General features: G+C 41.2%; 1 protein-coding gene across 1 annotated transcript in view; it reads right to left on the minus strand.

The window, feature by feature from the left end:
- The window catches only part of LOC126199539 (sodium channel protein Nach-like), a 174,505-nt gene that overhangs the window by 148,975 nt on the left and 6,194 nt on the right, over positions 1 to 19,336 (minus strand). The window contains exon 2 of the mRNA XM_049936459.1: positions 16,758 to 16,869. Within this exon, the coding sequence (XP_049792416.1) occupies positions 16,758 to 16,869 (112 nt within the window). The remainder of the gene's footprint in view (positions 1 to 16,757; positions 16,870 to 19,336) is intronic.

A 19,336-nucleotide genomic window follows, 5' to 3' on the forward strand; every position in this document is an offset into this window, starting at 1 on the left:
CATTGGTTCTTGTATAAGAAACTATATCAAAGTATTCTTGTTTGACTATTTACCATATTAAGCATATGTAAACAACATTGAGCTAAAAAGGGTATAATGTAATATTTAAATCTGAAATGAGGAAAAGTGATAAACTAAGATAGATTTCCTCTGAAAGGTGTTATGTCATTTACCTTACAAAAGCATGCGATTAAGTGTTAATATAATTAAAATGTTTTTACCAGTACAAAACTGGGGTTCAACGGTATGAAACATGGAAGTATTTTGTCACTGATTTTGCAAAAACATATTTTTCGAACAATAATAACACTAAATATCTTCACCAAAAAGACTGGAATTAAAAGCAGTATGAAATATGAACACTTTTCACTATTAATCCTGACAGGATTCAATGTAGATAAGTTTACTTCTTCAGGAATGCAGTTCAACATTGACAACACATTTTTCTTCTTTTCAGCAACGATACTACTATGATCTTTTAGGCAAAAAATCAGTCAATACCGTCACTGCGCGATAGCGATTGAAATGTTACCGATGATGGTGCCACTAAAGCGGAGTTACTAAATACAGTTTGCCGAATTTCGTCCACGAAAGAGGACGAAGTAAATATTCCAGAATTCGAACCCAGAACAGCTGTTAGCATGAGTGACATAAAAATTCATATCTTAGCTGTCGCGAAACAACTCAAATCACTTAAGAAAGGCAAGTCTTTCGGTCTAGATGGTATGCCAGTCTGGTTCCTCTCAGAGTATGCAGACACGATAGCGCCTTTCTTAGTTATCATATACAACCGCTCACTTGACGGAAGGTCTGTTCCTAAAGACTGGAAAGTAGCACAGGTCACATCAATATTCAAGAAAGGAAATAGGAATAACCCATTGAATTACAGACTCATATCACTGACCTCAATTTGCAGTAGGATTTTGGAGCATATACTGTACTCAAACATTTGAATCACCTCGAAGAAAATGACTTATTGATACATAACCAACACGGATTCAGAAAATATCGTTCTTGTGCAACACAGGGATCTCAGATCGATTCCCTATTCCTAGATTTCCAGAAGGCTTTTGATACCGTTCCTCACAAGTGACTATTAATCAAATTGCGTGCATATGGTGTATCGTCTCAGTTGTGTGACTGGATTCGTGATTTCCTCTCAGAGAGGTCACAATTCGTATTGATAGACGGTAAATCATCGAGTAGAACAGAAGTGATATCTGGCGTTCCGCAAGGTAGTGTCATAGGCCCTCTGCTCTTCCTGATTTATATAAATGATCTAGGTGATGATCTGAGTAGCCCCCATAGATTGTTTGCAGGTGACGCTGTAATTTACCGTCTAGTAAAATCATCAGACGATCCATTACAATTACAAAATGATCTAGAGAGAATTTCTGTGTGGTGTGAAATGTGACAATTAGCACTAAACAAAGAAATGTGCGAGGTCATCCACATGGGTACTAAAATAAATCCGATAAATTTTGGGTATACGATAAATCGCACAAATCTAAGGGCTGCCAATTCGACTAAATACCTAGGAATTACAGTTACGAGCAACTTAAATTGGAAATACCGCATAGATAATATTGTGGGGAAGACGAAACAAGGACTGCGCTTAGAAGATGCGACAGACCCACTAAAGAGACAGCCTACATTACACCTGTCCGACCTCTACTGAAATGCTGCTGTGCGGTTTGGGATCCTTACCAGGTAGGACTGACGGAGGACATCGAAAAAGTTCAAAGAAGGGCAGCTCGTTTCGTGTCATCGCGCAATAGGAGTAGAGTGTCACTGATATGATACGCAAGCTGGGGTGGCAGTCACTGAAACAAAGGCGGTTTTCTTTGCGGCGAGATCTATTTACGATATTTTAATCACCAACTTTCTCTTCCGAATGCGTAAATATTTTGTTGACACCCACCTAAGTAGGGAGAAATGATCATCATAATAAAATAAGAGAAATCAGAGCTCTAACCGAAAGATTTAGCTGTTCCCTTTTCCCACGTGCCATTCGTGAGTGGAATGGTAGAGAAGTAGTATGAAAATGGTTGGATGAATCCTCTGCCACGCACTTAAGTGTGAATTGCAGAGTAACCACGTAGATGTAGATGTAGACAGGTATTTAACCTTCCTGTATACCCCTCAATGGCTTTACTTTTTTCAAAACATAAAATTTCTTGCGTTTTTTTATATCACTGAAAATTGTTTTCGTCAAAACTTTCCCAGGATATCTCGCATCTATTCAGAAGCAGGAGGCTTTTGTTATGTTCATTTTTTAATAGAAATTAAGGAGTCTGCAACAGATTGCAAGTCAAGGAAATGATTTACCTCTATGTGTACGTCTTTTAACTTATTTATAGCCAGCCGAAGTGGCCGTGCGGTTAAAGGCGCTGCAGTCTGGAACCGCATGACCGCTACGGTCGTAGGTTCGAATCCTGCCTCGGGCATGGATGTTTGTGATGTCCTTAGGTTAGTTAGGTTTAACTAGTTCTAAGTTCTAGGGGACTAATGACCTCAGCAGTTGAGTCCCATAGTGCTCAGAGTCATTTGAACCATTTGAACTTATTTATATTTTTCCTGATGTAATAACTTTCCAAAGTTTTGCTGGGATAAATGACTTCATTATTCTTTTATGCCTCTCAACAAGAGCAAAATCTCTGTAGCACTGTAAATAGCTGTGATTGCTTCAGGATAATTTTGCTGAATGACTTCAAAAATTCGAAGAGAAATTAGAAACAGACACAAAATATTATTATTCTGATTTTATTTCATCCTACACAGTTATCACTATACGTATGTAGGTCCTTTCGTTCTGTAGTAGCAACACTGATAATTCGTAAAAGACATGAAGCTATTTCGTTAAATCCCCTCTCAGAGCAATACGTTCATACCATTAACACACATAGGAAGTGCGTGTGTCACCTAAGCTGATGCAAAAGATAAAAAAGCTCAAGTGATGACGATGAAAATTCTTAGAACGAATAGGTGTAGGAACATAGAGTACTTTCTGCAAATCCATAGAACTAATAGATATTTCACTTCTTGGCATTTGAACTAAAGCAGTTGTGGCTTTCATCTTGTCCGTAGCGCTTTCTGCTTTACGTATGTGTAATTCTAGTGCGTGTTTTGTGGGTACGCTTTGTGAACTTTGCCCTCGAATTCCGCACTGTAGTTTGCTGCATGTTTTACATGTGTATGTCTTGTGGATGACGGAATTTCCGTTCAGGGAAATTTTTCTGAAAGCTTTTCTTATAGTGTTTGTATCCAATTTCGTTATTTGGAAATATTTCATTAAACGCAATTGACAGTCTGTGGATATTCAATTCTGGACTCAGAAACTGGGTGATAAATTTTGCCCTTGACGAATGGGTTCCATCCTTTGTAAATGAATTAATATTATTTTTCACTCTGCTCTCGTCATCATCTGTATACTTAGATGGTGCATTAGGTTTCCCATTGTCAATGTAACTTTTACCACTCTGTCTTTTTTTAGAATTTAACATTTATGTTTCGTTGCGGCCTGCATCGTTCCTCATCATGAACGTATTTTTGCAAACCTTAAGTATCTCACCTTTCCCGTTTGGGACACTGTACACTGCAGTAATCTGCTGCTTACTTTCATCTTCACTCTCGCTATTTGGTTTTGGTGTCTCTGGATCTCTCCCACGGAGACATATTATGTATTATTTTTTCTGGCTTATGAGATCTAGCTTACAGCATTTAGTGAAGAGATGCAATTTCAAATATTTGTCGAGTTCTCCGCATTGGAATTTGTGTTTACATAATTTCTGCAAGAATGAATTACGAAGATATAATCACCAATATCTATCCTAGAAAATGGTTTCAATTTTAAATCACAATTTAATATAATTAATTTTAATATGAAACTCAGTCACATCAAGTGCTAGAGATTTCTTCTCTTTAATTTTGGACTGGCAGGCACGATCATAACAATAAAATATAACCATTTTCACTTTAAATACAGGTTATGTATATAATTTCGCCTCATAAAGCATGATCCGCACTCAATTCAATACCGCCAACATTAACAATACTGAGCTGCTTCTCATCGGTTGTAAGATCGGAGTGGCACTTAACACTTTTCAAGAGGTCATGACAGCTGGAGTTGACTCCAGTTTCGCCATCAGTTTCATCCCGAAGTTGATGAATAGGAACCTAGCACTTATGAGACCGAAAATCTCAGCTATGAGCATTTTGGAACTTAACATCACTGAGAATTCCACTCCACAATTAGAGAACGTTCGCACCTCTAATGAAACGACCAGCAGTTCTTAGGAAGAAAAAATTGATAACTAACACAGTAACAACTACATAACATCTTCAACATTAAAAAAAAAGCCCTGTCAGTTTCGTAGTCTTATATCAGGTACAACGCACAGAGTAACACGCTCGGCACTCGACTATTGCCTTCCCAGTTTACTCCCACCAGGAAAGCAGATGTCGTAGGACCGCCAAGCTGCTGCCTACGTGGAGAGGATGAAGTACTGGTATTAAATTTTCGTAGAAGACGTTGAGAATGGTAAATCGGCTACGAGTAGTGAACGTCAACAAAAATGAGCCCTGAAGGTTGAGACAACATCTTTTGTGATTGCAGATGGGTGCAAGACATGCACAGTATGTTGCTTCTCTTTTCCGTAGTACCTTAGTGGATGTATGGGATATAAATAAATGTACCTGAGGTGTAGATCACATCCAAGCCGAAAATCTATAAAAATTTGGTAATATCTGGACATCAAAAAGAAATAAAAGTAACAAGAAGACGTAAAACGTACAAAACAGTGGTTACTGAATCCATTAGTTACACGAATTTGGAAATGTTAATTAAGTGATGTGCTGTCAAACTACACCAATGATTGCACAGATCAGTGAAAGAGAAGTATATTCCGCTGTTATGCTTTTTATGGGTATGAGCGACGAAATGTAATGTCCCCGTGGCAATAGGAGTTACTCTCTTAAGTTAGGATCATAAACCAGGTGCGGTTTATGAAGGCTGCATTAGTTGAACACTCGCTTCTAAAACTTCTGTTTATTTATCAAACGTGTAATTGCGACTGCAGCCAACTAGCAGAGACGAAGTCAGGAGTGTTGCATTGAAAACAACACATAGACACGCACACATACACTACAGAACTTTCAGTATCTTATTATACTGTACTATCATTTCATCACTCGAACTGTTCATATTTACATTACGTGAGGTCGGGCAGCTACAAGTGGTTTTCAAAGGAATCTCTGTTGGCTGAATACCAGAACCCCACGAACTGTTGTTTGTGCGACGTAATAATTACCTAGACGACGTATTGTATACAGTAAAATCTTTCCTGAACTTCGTGAGCATTTTGGCCAGGCCCTACAAAATGTGTAGGTTTGCCCGCTGGGCTGTCAGGATTTCTGCCTCCATTTCTATGTCGAACATATTAGGGGTACTGATAATCAAAGAACTGATGCTCTTAGCCATATGATTTAGTGTGAAATGTAAGTAACCACTTAATCACAAATCAGCTAGAAACTAGCATGTGTTTATACAGTCCTGAATGAAATACCTTAGTTATTCAGTAACTTGAATGAAAAAAGATAATCAAGGTGCTCGGAAAACTAACATCAAATAGCAACCTAATGAGGATCAGTACATGTTGAAGCATGTCTTTAATCTTACTGTACTGTAATACATCCGAAAGCAGTCGCGTTCGCCAAGTTTCTGTGAGCGACCGTGGAGGAAGAAGGACCGGACTTCCTGGGGCGAGCCCCCAAGAAGAGGGAAACTGCACATTCTGCAAGCACACAGCGGGAAGCCGGTCCAAAGTCCTCGCCTCGCCACGATGCGAAGGGTCCATCTGACAACGAGAAGCGTGCCGAGAGCTGATGACACCTGCAGCCATTAGGACGGAACGCCAAGAATGTACTCGCGAAAGCACCTGAATTCTTCTGGCCTGGCGGCAGTCATTTTACCTGCACTAGAAAGCAGGGATTGCCGACAATTCCAGCACCACACGGGCACTGGGGGCACCGTACAAAAAGCTCGGGGAATTGGCGCAGGGAGGCGTGTGAAAGAAGTCGGAAGATGTTTTTCTCGACAGTGAGGACATTCCTTGTAAATGACTGACGCCAGCAGATTTTGAGACGGAGCCCAAACATGAGTGTCCAGGGCTGATGCAGAGAGAGCGGTTATGAAGAAGTGTTTTGTAGCTGCTTTCCCAACAGCCTCGGAATGCAGGAAACACTTTAAGAATGTGAAATCCTGAGAAAGATGCCGATTCACAAGCCACACGCCAGCCCACGCCAGATAGAAAATTTCCACCCCGCACGGAGAGGCCTGGCGATGAAACGGTGATCTATCATTGGGCTGCATTGAAAATTTTGTCCGCCAATGACAACGCCGAAAGGGAGAATATTTCGAAGAGGAACTGAGCTGAGAGATGGAGGAAAAGCGAGAAGGGGGGAGGGGGGGTAGTGGAGAAACGGAAGAAGGGAGAGGGCATGGGCGCTCTTCCATCATCGCCAACATCCGCCTTCCGACGCCGTGATAGCACAGCTTCGGCCAGGCAACCGACAACGAGCAGACAACTCGGAGACCGTACCCGGGCCCCGCCACAAAGCCGTGATTGCTGAAGAGGGCTGCCAACCCGTGCAACACAGCTCTGACGCGACGCGCCGCGCCGACGCAGCGCCTACCGCCGACAGCAGTATAAGACGAACGATTACGAAGAATGTTGAGACGATTCGTTCCTTCCCCACTCTCCTTAACAACTGAATCGTGTCCATACCCAGTCAAATCGGCCATGAGATGTGTAACTTGGTTTCGGTTTGTTTAAACAGGACGGAAATAAATACATTTCTTTCATGGTTCGATTATATAAGCGATCTTTTACAACCTTAATTTTGCACCCTTTGTGTTTGATTTCATTTAATTTCTCGAGTTCACAACATTTTTGGCACCCAGCTTGGGGCCACTTCATTGGTAATTTTCATGGTATCTGATGTAACAAAATTAATTTAACGAGTTCACTACAGTAACCACAGCGATGTAAATGAAAAAATTGGCACTGCCAAGAACTGATTCCAGTTGTCTTCGCATATCTTCGTTACGTGGAAAACAATGACGAAAATTAAAGGGCATTAAACTAGGGAGAATTTGAATTCTAACGAACGGAAATTATTCAGTCACTGTCAGGACTGTAGGATGACTAAACCTAATTCGAATTCTCATCAAGATTTCTTACATTTCAGCTAAGAAGAGAGGCCGATAAATAATTTTTGTGAATTATCTGGAACCTTTTCCCTATACAAAAAGCCGTAAGAGGTATATATTTGTCGTGGTTAACACATTTACTCGTTTTGTTTGGTTATTTCCCAGTAAAGAAATGACAACTCGAGTTAACATCCAACATGTAACAAAAATATGTTATGTTTTGAGGCTGGACAAGGTTCTGATAAGCAGTAACTCACCCACCTCTTTATCACAGGAATTTAAGAAATTTTGCCTCAATAAAGCAGTTCCTCTCATCATGACTACACCTTAATATCAGGAACAGTAACTTACAAAACGAGTGAACCGTAATTTGAAATCGACTCGTATTATATTTGACGCTCATTCTCAAGTGTGTAATGTCACGCATATGTAGGCGAGTGATTTGACTGCCTGGAGTTGGTGTGTGGGGAGGTGAACTGTAGTACAGCTGAATACTTGCGGGCCCAGGGCTCAGAGCGAGTTGCGGCATGTCCACCTAGGTGACCGGTACAGGTGACTACAGGTACAAAGACGAGCAGCACCAACGAAAGCCGGGATTTTGGACGACTGCCGCTCGCATGGCCTTTGTGCAGGAGGTGCACCAGAAATGGCGGAGCGTCAGACGAGCTGAAAGATAGCTTCTTACAGCACTTTGGGAATCTATAATAATTTACACCGTCTCCACGAATCATGGACCTTGAAGTTGGTGGAGAGGTTTGCGTGCCTCAGTTACGCAGATAGCTCTACCGTAGGTACTACCGCAATGGAGGGATATCTGTTGAGAGGACAGACAAAGTGTTGTTCCTGAAGGGGGACAGCTGCCTTCTCAGTAGTTGCGGGGAAACAGTCTGGATGATTGACTAATCTGGCGTTCTAACACTAACGAAAAGGCTGGCACTGTGAATGGCAGGGGGCAGAGGGAACTTCAGCTGTAACTTTTCCCGAGGGCATGCAGCTGTACTATATGGTTAAATGATCGTTGCATCCTCTTAGGTCAAATATTCCGGAGGTAAAATAGTGCCCCTTTCAGATCTCTGGACGGGGATTATTCAGGAGGCTTTCGTTTTCAGGAGAAACAAAACTGGAACTCTACAGGTCAGAGCATGGAAGGTCAGATCCTTTACTTGGGCAAGTAGATTAGAAAATTTAAAACGGGAAATGGTTACGTTAGAGTTAGATGTAGAGGGAATTAGCGAAGTTCGGTGGCAGGAAGAACAACATTTCTGGTCAAGTGAATACAGAGTTATAAATACAAAATCAAACAGGTGTAATGCAGGAATAGGTTTAGTAATGAATAAGAAAAAAGGAACACGGGTAAGCTAGTATCAACGGCATAATGAACACACTATTGTAGCCAAGATAGACATGACGCCACATGTACTACAGCAGTACAAGGTTATATGCAAACCATTTCGGTAGATAATGAAGAGATTGAAGAAATGTATGACGAGATAAAACAAATTATTCAGATAGTTAAGAGAGACGAATATTTATTAGACATGTGGGACTGGAATTCGATTGTAAGAAACGGACAAGAAGGAAATATAGTAGGTAAAAGTGGATTTGGGGAAAGGAATGGAAGAGGAAGATGACTGGTAGAATTTTACACAGAGCATAATTAATCATAGCTGACACTGGGCTTAATAAACGTGAGAGAAGGTTATAAATGTGGAAGAAACCTGTAGATACCGAAAGATTTCAGATAGATTATATGATGGTAAGACAGAGATTTCGGAATCAGACTTTAAATTGTTAGACATTTCCAGGTGGAAATGTGGACTCTGACCACCATTTATTGGTAATGAACTGTAAGTTAAAACTGAAGAAATTGAAAAAAAGGCAGGAAATTAAAGAATTAGGACCTAGGTAAGTTGGAAGAACCACAGTTGTTGAGGGTTTCAGAGGAAGCATTAAGGAACGACTGAAACAGGGGGAAGGATTATAGTAGACGTGAAATGCGTAGTTTTGAGAGATGAAATAGTGAAGTCAGCAGAGGATCAAGTAGGAAAAAGACAAGGCCTACTAGAAATCCTTGAGTAACACAGAAGTTACTGAATTTAACAGATAAAAGGAGAAAATGGAAAAATGCAGTCAATGAGGCAGAAAAAAGGGAATCCAAACATATAAAAAATGAGAGTGACAGGAAGTGCAAAACGGCTAAGCAGGAATTGTTAGAGGAGAAAGTTAAGGATTCGAAGCATATATCATCAGGGGATAACTAGATACTGTCTAACGGAAAATTAAAGGAGTCTTTGGAGAAAATAGATAGAAAAACAGTCTCAAGCAAAGAAGGGGAAGCTGAAAAGTGGAGGATATGCAGTGTATATAGAAGGGTGATGTAGTTGAGAGCGATGTTATAGGAATGGATGAGGACGTAGATGAAGAAGAGGCGGAAGATATGACGCCGCGAGAAGAATTTGTCAGAGCACTGAAAGACCTAACTCGAAACCAGTTCCAGGGAGTAGACAGTATTCCATTAGAACTAATAATAGCCTTGAGAGAGCCAGCCTTGATAAAACTCTTGCATCTTATGAGCAAGGTGAATGAGACAGGCGAAATCCTCATACTTCAAGAAGAACATAATAATTCCTATTCCAAAGACAGTAGGTACTAGTAGTTGTGAGTATTATCAAACTAATACGAATTCATTGCAGAAGAGTGGAAAAACGGGTAGAAGCGGACTTTGGGAAACTACTGACCCTACTACTTATCTTAGAAGATAGGTTAAAGAAAGGCAAACCTACGTTTATATTATTTGTAGACTTAGAGAGAAAGCTATTGACAATGTTGACTGGAATAATAACTTTGAAATTCTGAAGGTAGCAAGGGTAAAATACAGGGAGCGAAAAGCTATTTACAATTTGTACATATATCAGACAGCAGTTACAAGATTCGAGGGGAACGAAAGGAAAGTGGTGGTTGAGAAGGGAGTGAGACAGGGTTGCAATCTATCCCCTACGTTGTTCAATCTGTACACTGAACAAGCGATAAAACAAACAAAAAGATCTGGAATAGAAATTAAAGCGCGGGGAGATGAAATAAAAACTTCGAGATTGACTGGTGACACTGTAATTCCATGAGAGATATCAAAGGACTTAAAGAGCAGTTCAACAGAATGTAGAGTGTCTTGAAAGGAGGATAAAAGATGAACATCAACAGAAGCAAAACGAGGATAATGGAAAGTAGTAAAATTAAATCATGTGATGCCAAGTGAATTAGTTTAAGAAACGAGACACTTAAGGTAGTGGTTGAGTTTTGCTATTTGGGCAGGAAAATAACTGATGCCACTCGAAGTAGAGAGGATGTAAAGTATAGATTGGCACTGGTAAGAAAGGCGTTTTTGTAGAAGAAAAATTTGTTAATGTCGAGTATAGATTTAAGTGTCAGGGAGTCTTTTGCGAATATATTTGTATGGAGTGTAGCCAGGTATGGAAGTGAAACATGGACGATAAACAGGTTAAACAAGAAGAGAATACAAGCTTTTGAAATGTGGTGCTACAGAAGAATGCTGAAGATCAGGTAAGTAGATCACATAAATAATAAGGAGGTACTGAATAGACTTGGGGAGCAAAAAAATCTGTGGCACAACCTGACTGAAAGAATGGGCGGTTGGTAGGACACATTCTGAGACAACAAGGTATCACTAATTTAGTATTGGAAGGAAGTGTGTATGTGTATATGTGGGGGGGGGGGGCAGGGATGTAGAATCGTAGATGGAGACCAAGAGATGATTACAGTAAGCAGTTTCAGAATTCAGAAGGCTGTAGGTTGCAGCAGTTATTCAGAAATGAAGAGGCATCTTGCTATTGTGTCGAAAACTGACATTCTGAGGCTGTGGCTGTGTACAAAATATAGGTTGACTCTTTGACAGAAGGTAACAGCAAACAGCTACTTTTTAGAGTGCTATCTATTTATTTTAATAGCGCTGTTACCGCTTTCGAACATTACAGGTTCATATTCAGACGGCTAGTTCAAGCATAGTGCAGACGGTCTCTTTAGCAGAGCCGCTACATTTTCTAAGTGTCTTGCCAATAAATGCAGTCTTTGGTTAGCTTTCCCCACAACATGTTCTATGTGTTCCTTCCAATTTCAGTGGTTCGTAATGATAATTCCTAGGTATTTAGTTGAATTTACGGCCTTTAGATTTGACTGATTTATCGTGTAACCGAAGTTTAGCGGATTCCTTTTAACACTCGTGTGGATGACCTCACATTTTTCGTTATTTAAGATCAACTGCCAATTTTCGAACCTTTTCTAAATCGTTTTCAATTTTTTTTGACCTTCTGATGACTTTACTAGTCGACAAACGACAGCATCATCTCCAAACAACTTAAGATGGCTGCTCAGATTGTCTCTTAAATGGTTTATATATATATGGAACTGCAAAGGGTCTATAACACTACCTTAGGGAACGCCAGAAATTACTTCTGTTTTACTCGATGACCTTCTGTCAATTACTACGAACTGTGACCTCTCTGACAGGAAACCACGAATCCTGCCACATAACTGAGACGATATTCCATAAGCATGCAATTTCACTACAAGTCGCTTGTGTGGTAAAGTGCCAAAAGCCTTCTGTAAATATAGAAATACGGAATTAATTTGAAATCCCTTGTCAGTAGCACTCAACACTTCATGTGAGTTTTCTAAAGTCGTGTTGACTGTGTGTCAATAGACCGTTCTCTTCGAGTGATTCATAATGTTCGAACACAATATATGCTCCCAAATCCTGATGCATGTCGACGTTAATGTTATGGGCCTGTAATTTAATGGTTTACGCCTACTATCTTTCTTGAATATTGGTGTGACCTCTCGAGCTTTACAGTCTTTGGATACGGATCTTTCGTCGATCGAACGGTTGTATATGATAGTTGAGTATGGAGCTATTGCATCAGCATATTCTGAAAGGAATCTAATAGGTGAACAGTCTGGACCGGAGGACTTGCTTTTGTCAAGTGATTTAAGTTGTTTCACTACTCCGAGGATATCTACTTCTACGTTACTCATGTTGGCAGCTGTTCTTGATTCGAATGCTGGACTATTTACATCGCCTTCTTTTGCGAAGAAATTTAGAAAGCCCGTGTTTGGTAAATCTGCTTTGGCAGCACTGTCGTCTATAGTATTTCCATTTCTGTCCCGCAGAAGAGAAATTGATTGTGTCTTGTCGCTAGCATACTTCACATACGACCAGAATCTCTTTGGATTTTCTGTCAGGTTTCCAGACAAAGTTTCATTGTGGAAACTATTAGAAGCATCTCGCACTGAAGTCCCGACTGAATTTAGAGCTCCTGTAAAAAGATCGCCGATCTTGGAGACATTGCGTCCGTTTAAATTTGCCATGTTTTTTTTTTTTTTTTTGGTGTTTCTGCAACAGTCTTCTGAAGCGTTTTGTGTACCAAGGAGGCTCAGCCCCGTACTTTGTTAATTTATTTGGTATATAGCTCACAGCTGATGCCGATAGCATTTCTTTGAATTCAAGCCACATGTGGTCTACACTTACATTGTTAATTTGGAAGGAGTGGAGATTGTCTCTCAAAAAGGCGTCAAGTGAATTTTTGTCTGCTTTTGTGAATAGGTATATTTTTCGTTTATTTTTGGTGGATGTGGGTGTTACAATATTTAATCTAGCTACGACAACCCTGTGTTGTTCACTAACCCCTGCATCCATTTTCATTGTTGTTATTAGCTCAGGATTATTTGTTGCTAAGAGGTCATGTGTGTTTACACAACCGTTTACTATTCGCGTGGGCTCATGAACTAACTGCTTTTCATAGAATGTATTTAGTACAATTTCGGATTTATTGTTGTTGTTGTGGTCTTCAGTCCAGAGACTGGTTTAATTCAGCTCTCCAGGCTACTCTCTGCTGTGCAAGCTTCTTCATCTCCCAGTACCTACTGCAACCTACATCCTTCTGAATCTGTTTAGTGTATTCATCTCTTGATCTCCGTCTACGATTTTTACCCTCCACGCTGCCCTCCAATACTAAATTGGTGATACCTTGATTCCTCAGAATATGCCCTACCAACCGGTCCCTTCTTCTAGTCAAGTTGTGTCACAAATTTCTCTTCCCTCCAATTCTATTCAATACCTACTCATTAGTTATGTGATCTACCTATCTAATCTTCAGCATTCTTCTGTAGCACCACATTTCGAAAGCTTCTATTCCCTTCTTTTCTAAACTATTTATCGTCCACGTTCCACTTCCAAACATGGTTACACTGCATACAAATACTTTCAGAAACGATTTCCTGACACTTAAGTCTACACCCGATGTTAACAAATTTCTCTTCTTGAGAAACGCTTTCTTCGCCATTGCCAGTCTACAATTTATATCCTCTCTACTTCGACCATCATCAGTTATTTTGCTCCCCAAATAGCAAAACTCATTTACTATTTTAAGCGTCTCATGTTCTAATCTAATTCCTGCAGCATCACCCGATCTAATTCGGCGACCTTCCATAATCCTCGTTTTGCTTTTGTTGATGTTCATCTTATATCCTCCTTTCAAGACACTGTCCATTCCGTTCAGCTGCTCTTCCGGGTCCTTTGCTGTCTCTGACAGAATTACAATGTCATCGGCGAACCTCAAAGTTTTTATTTCTTCTCCATGGATTTCAACTCCTACTCCAAATTTCTCTTTTGTTTCCTTTACTGCTTGCTCAATATACAGATTGAATAGCATCGGGGATAGGCTTCAACCCTGTCTCACTCCCTTCTCAACCACTGCTTCCCATTCATGCCCCTCGACTCTTATAACTGCCATCTGGTTTCTGTACAAATTGTAAATAGCCTTTCACTCCCTGTATTTCACCCCTGCCACCTTCAGAATTTGAAAGGGAGTATTCCAGTCAACATTGTCAAAGTTTCCTCTAAGTTTACAAACGCTAGAAACGTAGGTTTGCCTTTCCTTAATCTATTTTCTAAGATAAGTCTTAGGGTCAGTATTGCCTCACGTCTTCCAACATTTCTACGGAATCCAAACTGATCTCCCCCCCCCCCCCCCCCCGCCGGCTTCTACCAGATTTTCCATTCGTACGTAAAGTTTGGTAATTTTCACACCTGTCAACACCTGCTTTCTTTGGGATTGGAATTATTACATTCTTCTTGAAGTCTGATCGTATTTCGCCTGTCTCGTACATCGTGCTCACCAGATGGTAGAGTTTTGTTGGGCCCGGCTCTCCCAAGGTCGTCAGTAGTTCTAGTGGAATGTTGTCTACTCCCGGGGCCTTCTTTCGACTTAGGTCTTTCAGTGATCTGTCAAACTCTTCATGCAGTATCATATCTTCTATTTCATCTTCATCTACATTCTCTTCCATTTCTGTAATATTGTCCTCAAGAACATCGGTAAAAGGATCCAATTATTATTTTATTCCGGTTACCAAGAATGACCACTGCCCATACTAACTCACATGAACTACCCACTTCAATTTTGGGACAAGATAAACTACTTTTAACAGCAACAAACACGACACCGCAAACTGTGTCCTTTCGGAACACAGTTAGAATTTTCGCAAAAATTTCAGCTGAGCTTATCTCCGGCTTTAGCCAGTTTTCAGCACCTATAACGATTTGAGCATGAGTGCTTTCTATTAGTGCTTGTAGCTCTGGTACTTTCGTAGCACAGCTACGACCATTCACAACTGTTATGCCGATGGTTCCTGTATCTACGTTCTTCCTGTGTTCGGCCTACACCCGTTGAGACTGAAGCCCTTTTTGTGTTTTCCTGAAATCCTCTAACCTAAAAAACCACCCAGTCCACGTCACACAGCTCCTGCTACCCTCATAGCCGCCTCCTGCCTGTAGTGGACTCCTGGCCTATTCAGTGGAACCTGAAGCCCAGTCACTCCGTGGCGCAAGACTCGGAATCTGCAGCCTACAAGGTCGCAGACCCGTCTGAGCCCCTGATCAGACCCTCCGCTCGGTCCTGTACCAGAGGTCCACAAGCTTCCCCCTTGAGGATTCTTTACCACCTCATCAGGTTCCAGTCTCTCCTCACTCACGTTGAACACCTCCAAACAGCCTACATCATCCACAAAATGGCTCTGAGCACTATGGGACTCAACTGCTGTGGTCATAAGTCCCCTAGAACTTAGAACTACTTAAACCTAACTAACCTAAGGACAGCACACAACACCCAGCCATCACGAGGCAGAGAAAATCCCTGACCCCGCCGGGAATCGAACCCGGGAACCCGGGCGTGGGAAGCGAGAACGCTACCGCACGACCACGAGATGCGGGCACATCATCCACAAACTCGACTCCAATAATCCTATCGTTTCCTCTCTACTTTCCAATCCTCATATGCAGCTGCGCATTTGCCAACACATTCCTCCAATCATCAATTTATACGCCATCCATACGCTCTCCCAAGGAAACTTTAACCATTTCCTCCTCTCAGATCGTGTATGCTCTACCGACACTTACCCATCCTACCAGACATATGTCCACCCCACCCAGTCCATCTTATTAGGCCTTCGTCCCCCTCCCCTCTCCACATCACCTTACCCCCTCTTTTTTCCTTCTACCGTTCTTTCCCCACCTCATTTACCCAACAACTGTTAGTGTCACCAGCTCCCACCTCTACTCCACCCCTCTTCTGTCCCAACAGCCACCCCATGACTGCAGTGCACCAGTCCTTCATCGTTATACCACCTCATTCCTATTCTGTTCACTGGCCAACCTTTCCCCATTCAACAACTGACTTCCTATCCCGTGGCATGGTCTTCCAATTTCTACTGATAGAAAAGTGCTTCTTTTACAGGTTAGTGTTTCGGCAACATGTTTTAAATGTGGGATTCCTATATCTGATTTTCTTGTTATCCATGTTGTTACTGTTTCTTAAATACCTGTGCAAAAGTCATCCTTTGTGTATCTCAAAACTTCTATTTTATTTTTTTCCCTTTAAAGGGTTTTAAAGCCAGTGTATGTATCTCCCGTTATCTGTTTCTTGTTTATTCCTAATCCATTGACTGAACAGTGGGTCGCCTCTACCACGGACAGCCCATCGCTCTGCTGGTATGAGGCACGGGGAATGTAATAACAATAAAGGAAAAAAATTAGCAATTTGACTGGTGAGCCAGTTCTTAAAGGAACTTTTGAAAGTCGGTAATGCAAAAATAGTTGCAGAGCGAGGGACATTCAGTTCTGTGGATGTTTCAAGCAAAATTAGCAGAACTGCGTGGGGTTGGCAGGGTACTCCCCCCCCCCCCCCCCCCATCTTGACCTTGGCATCTGCGGTTCCCAGTATGACCTTGGAAGTAAAGAAGTGCTGATGCTGCTGCCAGTGATACATGACATGCGCTATTGTGTCAACATTAATATGACACCACATTGATGCTTATGACAGCACTTTTCTGCCCACTATGCCTATTGCGACGCCACTATAACGTACCCTAGCTACATACAATTTGCACTCATATCCTGATTACACTCTTAATAACAACTCCCAGCAATAACGTTATCATTACACAGTAAATTTATGACAATGTAGCTGGCAGTTACACTCACCACAGGCCAATCAGTCGTTGTAAATTCCTTGAATTTTACTACCAGTCTTGCCTCCTTAGTTGTTCCATTCGAAGTCATATCAATGGCAGTGCTTGGCCGTCGTCCATCTTTCCTGAAAAATAAGTATGGAGCTTAATTTGCATTTTTGAAAGTTTAAGTTCTGAAAAGTGCATCATACACAGTGTAAGTAGGCTGTTTATGTTTTCTTACTGGCAACGTTACGTAGCGCTCTGTATGAAAATCACTGGCTGTGCTGTGTGCAGTCTGTGGCTAGTTTGCATTGTTGTCTGCCATTGTAGTGTTGGGCAGCGGCAGCTGGATGTTAACAGCGCGTAGCGTTGCGCAGTTGGAGGTGAGCCGCCATCTCTCTCCCCACATCCACCACTGTTGGCGGCTCACCTCCAACTGCGCAACGCTACGCGCTGTTCACATCCAGCTGCCAAACAATACAATGGCAGACAACAATGCAAACTAGCCACAGACTGCACACAGCACAGCCAGTGATTTTCATACAGAGCGCTACGTGGCGTTACCAATAAAAAAACCTATACAGCCTACTTACATAGCCCCCATGCTCCCCACAAAAAATTTTACAAATTGTCTTGGGCAGTGGCCAATACAGATTTGAAAAAAATTTTTCATAGTTACAATAACAAAGATATCAAATGCACACACTTATTGATACAATGTTGGTCATAAGCTAAAATTTTCTCACATTCCATAAAGACAGTCCTGATCATTCATCACAGTAAAATTGCAGTGTTTTTCTCAAAGTCTGAGAAGTAAAAGAAAATGCACACGGAAGTAGTGGATTTCCATGCAGTCTTGAAGAAGTAGTGTTGTCCTTCCAACGGAAAGACAGTGCTGACTCTCGACATGCAGACAGGTAATGCGCTACAACAGAGCAAACCCAGCACACAGCACAGACAGTGATTTTCATACAGAGCGCTACGTAACGTTGCCAATAAGAAAACATAAACAGCCTACTTACAACAGTAATGTAATTGGTAATTGTTATACGACCCTGTATGGTATCCATAATAAGCATGAATGTAATTGCACCGAGTGTGATGTCCATAATAGGCTATCAGTGAGTCACTGTGCATGAAAAGATTTTTTGTTGAAATCTGAGGAGACGTCTTATACTGATGATTAGTAGTGTAATGTGGTCAAAACTTGTTACATATTTCACTAAACTTTGTATAAGCTGCGACAGAACCATGAAATTAAATTTAGATATTGAAACCGAATAAACTCTTGCGAAATAATTTTGCAGTTTTTCTCTGATAATAACGAGGGTATTCAAGGCAGCAGGAGGCAGTTCTCGTAGTACGGCAGTATAATGCCACTGGAGAATAAGAACTGATTCCTCCTCGTACACACAAAGCGGGCGGTATTAGGGCAGAGTGCTGTGGGTGTATGATAATGGGTAACCTGACACTTCTCCATTTGGAGATATACGTTGCTAGGATACGGTAAACGTTTCCGTCGGTCAAAAAGAGGTATAACGATTCCTCCTGCTGAAAGACAGTGCTCTGGTAGCTAGAACCAAAGAAGTATACTCTCTGGGTAGCTCACGACAATTTCTTGTACCACCAGAAGCAAGATACACCACAGGTGGCAGAAATCGCTTGTGCATCCTATTTCGAAGTAAGCCCGCTCTAGTTAGTTCACAAATACTTAGTACTTGTTATGACAAATATATCGCACTGAGATAGTGAGGTCTTATCTGAAGGTATGTTGGTTATCTCCACTATCAGATTTTTGGCTACCAAGACATGGGGGCAAATTAAGTAGCTTGAGAATTAATTCTTTTACTCGAAGCAAAGTATTTGATACAATGACTGTAGGCGAGAAGTGAAAACTATGTTGCACACCGGAATCTGAACTCGGGTCCCTGTCTTCAGCAAAGAATTTGATATATGAGCGTGGTACTTGGACAACTCCAGGCTTCAACCTTTCAAGAAATCCTCGAATTTTCAACCAATTCTTAGTTTCTTATGTTCGCACATGTCAAGAGTGTTTAATCAAAATTCGAACAAAAGCAATGGCAGGCATAATAAAAATGAGCCGTACTAAAGCGCGGTATAACTTCAGTTTGACAATCTGTTCTGCTCTCTAATTGAATCCCACTACAAAAAATAGTATTTCTTCGTAGATTCGCACTTCTCATCAACGTATTTGATGTGGCAAATTTATCGCAGCAGGGAAAAGCCTAAGATATTTGAACGCAGTACGGATAAGGCCATCGGGGCCAGACGCCCTTTCTGCGCAATAGTTTGAGCATACTCCACACATTACAGGCCACCGTTGAAGGGTATACCCTGTCTTGGAGTAAAACTACAACCACGAAGATGAGATGTTCTGGCAAACTTTGTGTCAATAACTGATGTGATTTGAACAGTAGATAGTCGTGCCACGTAGCAGTAAATCATTTTCCAGTTCAGTGCTGCACAAGAACAAATGAATAGGCACACTATCGAGAATAATCTACATACTATGCTGAGTAAAATCAGGGTGCTATGCTTTCATCATCACCATCGTTATTACTGTAATCATCCACTAAAAATATTAGGCGA

Source organism: Schistocerca nitens, chromosome 8 (assembly GCF_023898315.1).
Source record: "Schistocerca nitens isolate TAMUIC-IGC-003100 chromosome 8, iqSchNite1.1, whole genome shotgun sequence".
Taxonomy (NCBI): Eukaryota; Metazoa; Arthropoda; class Insecta; order Orthoptera; family Acrididae; genus Schistocerca; species Schistocerca nitens.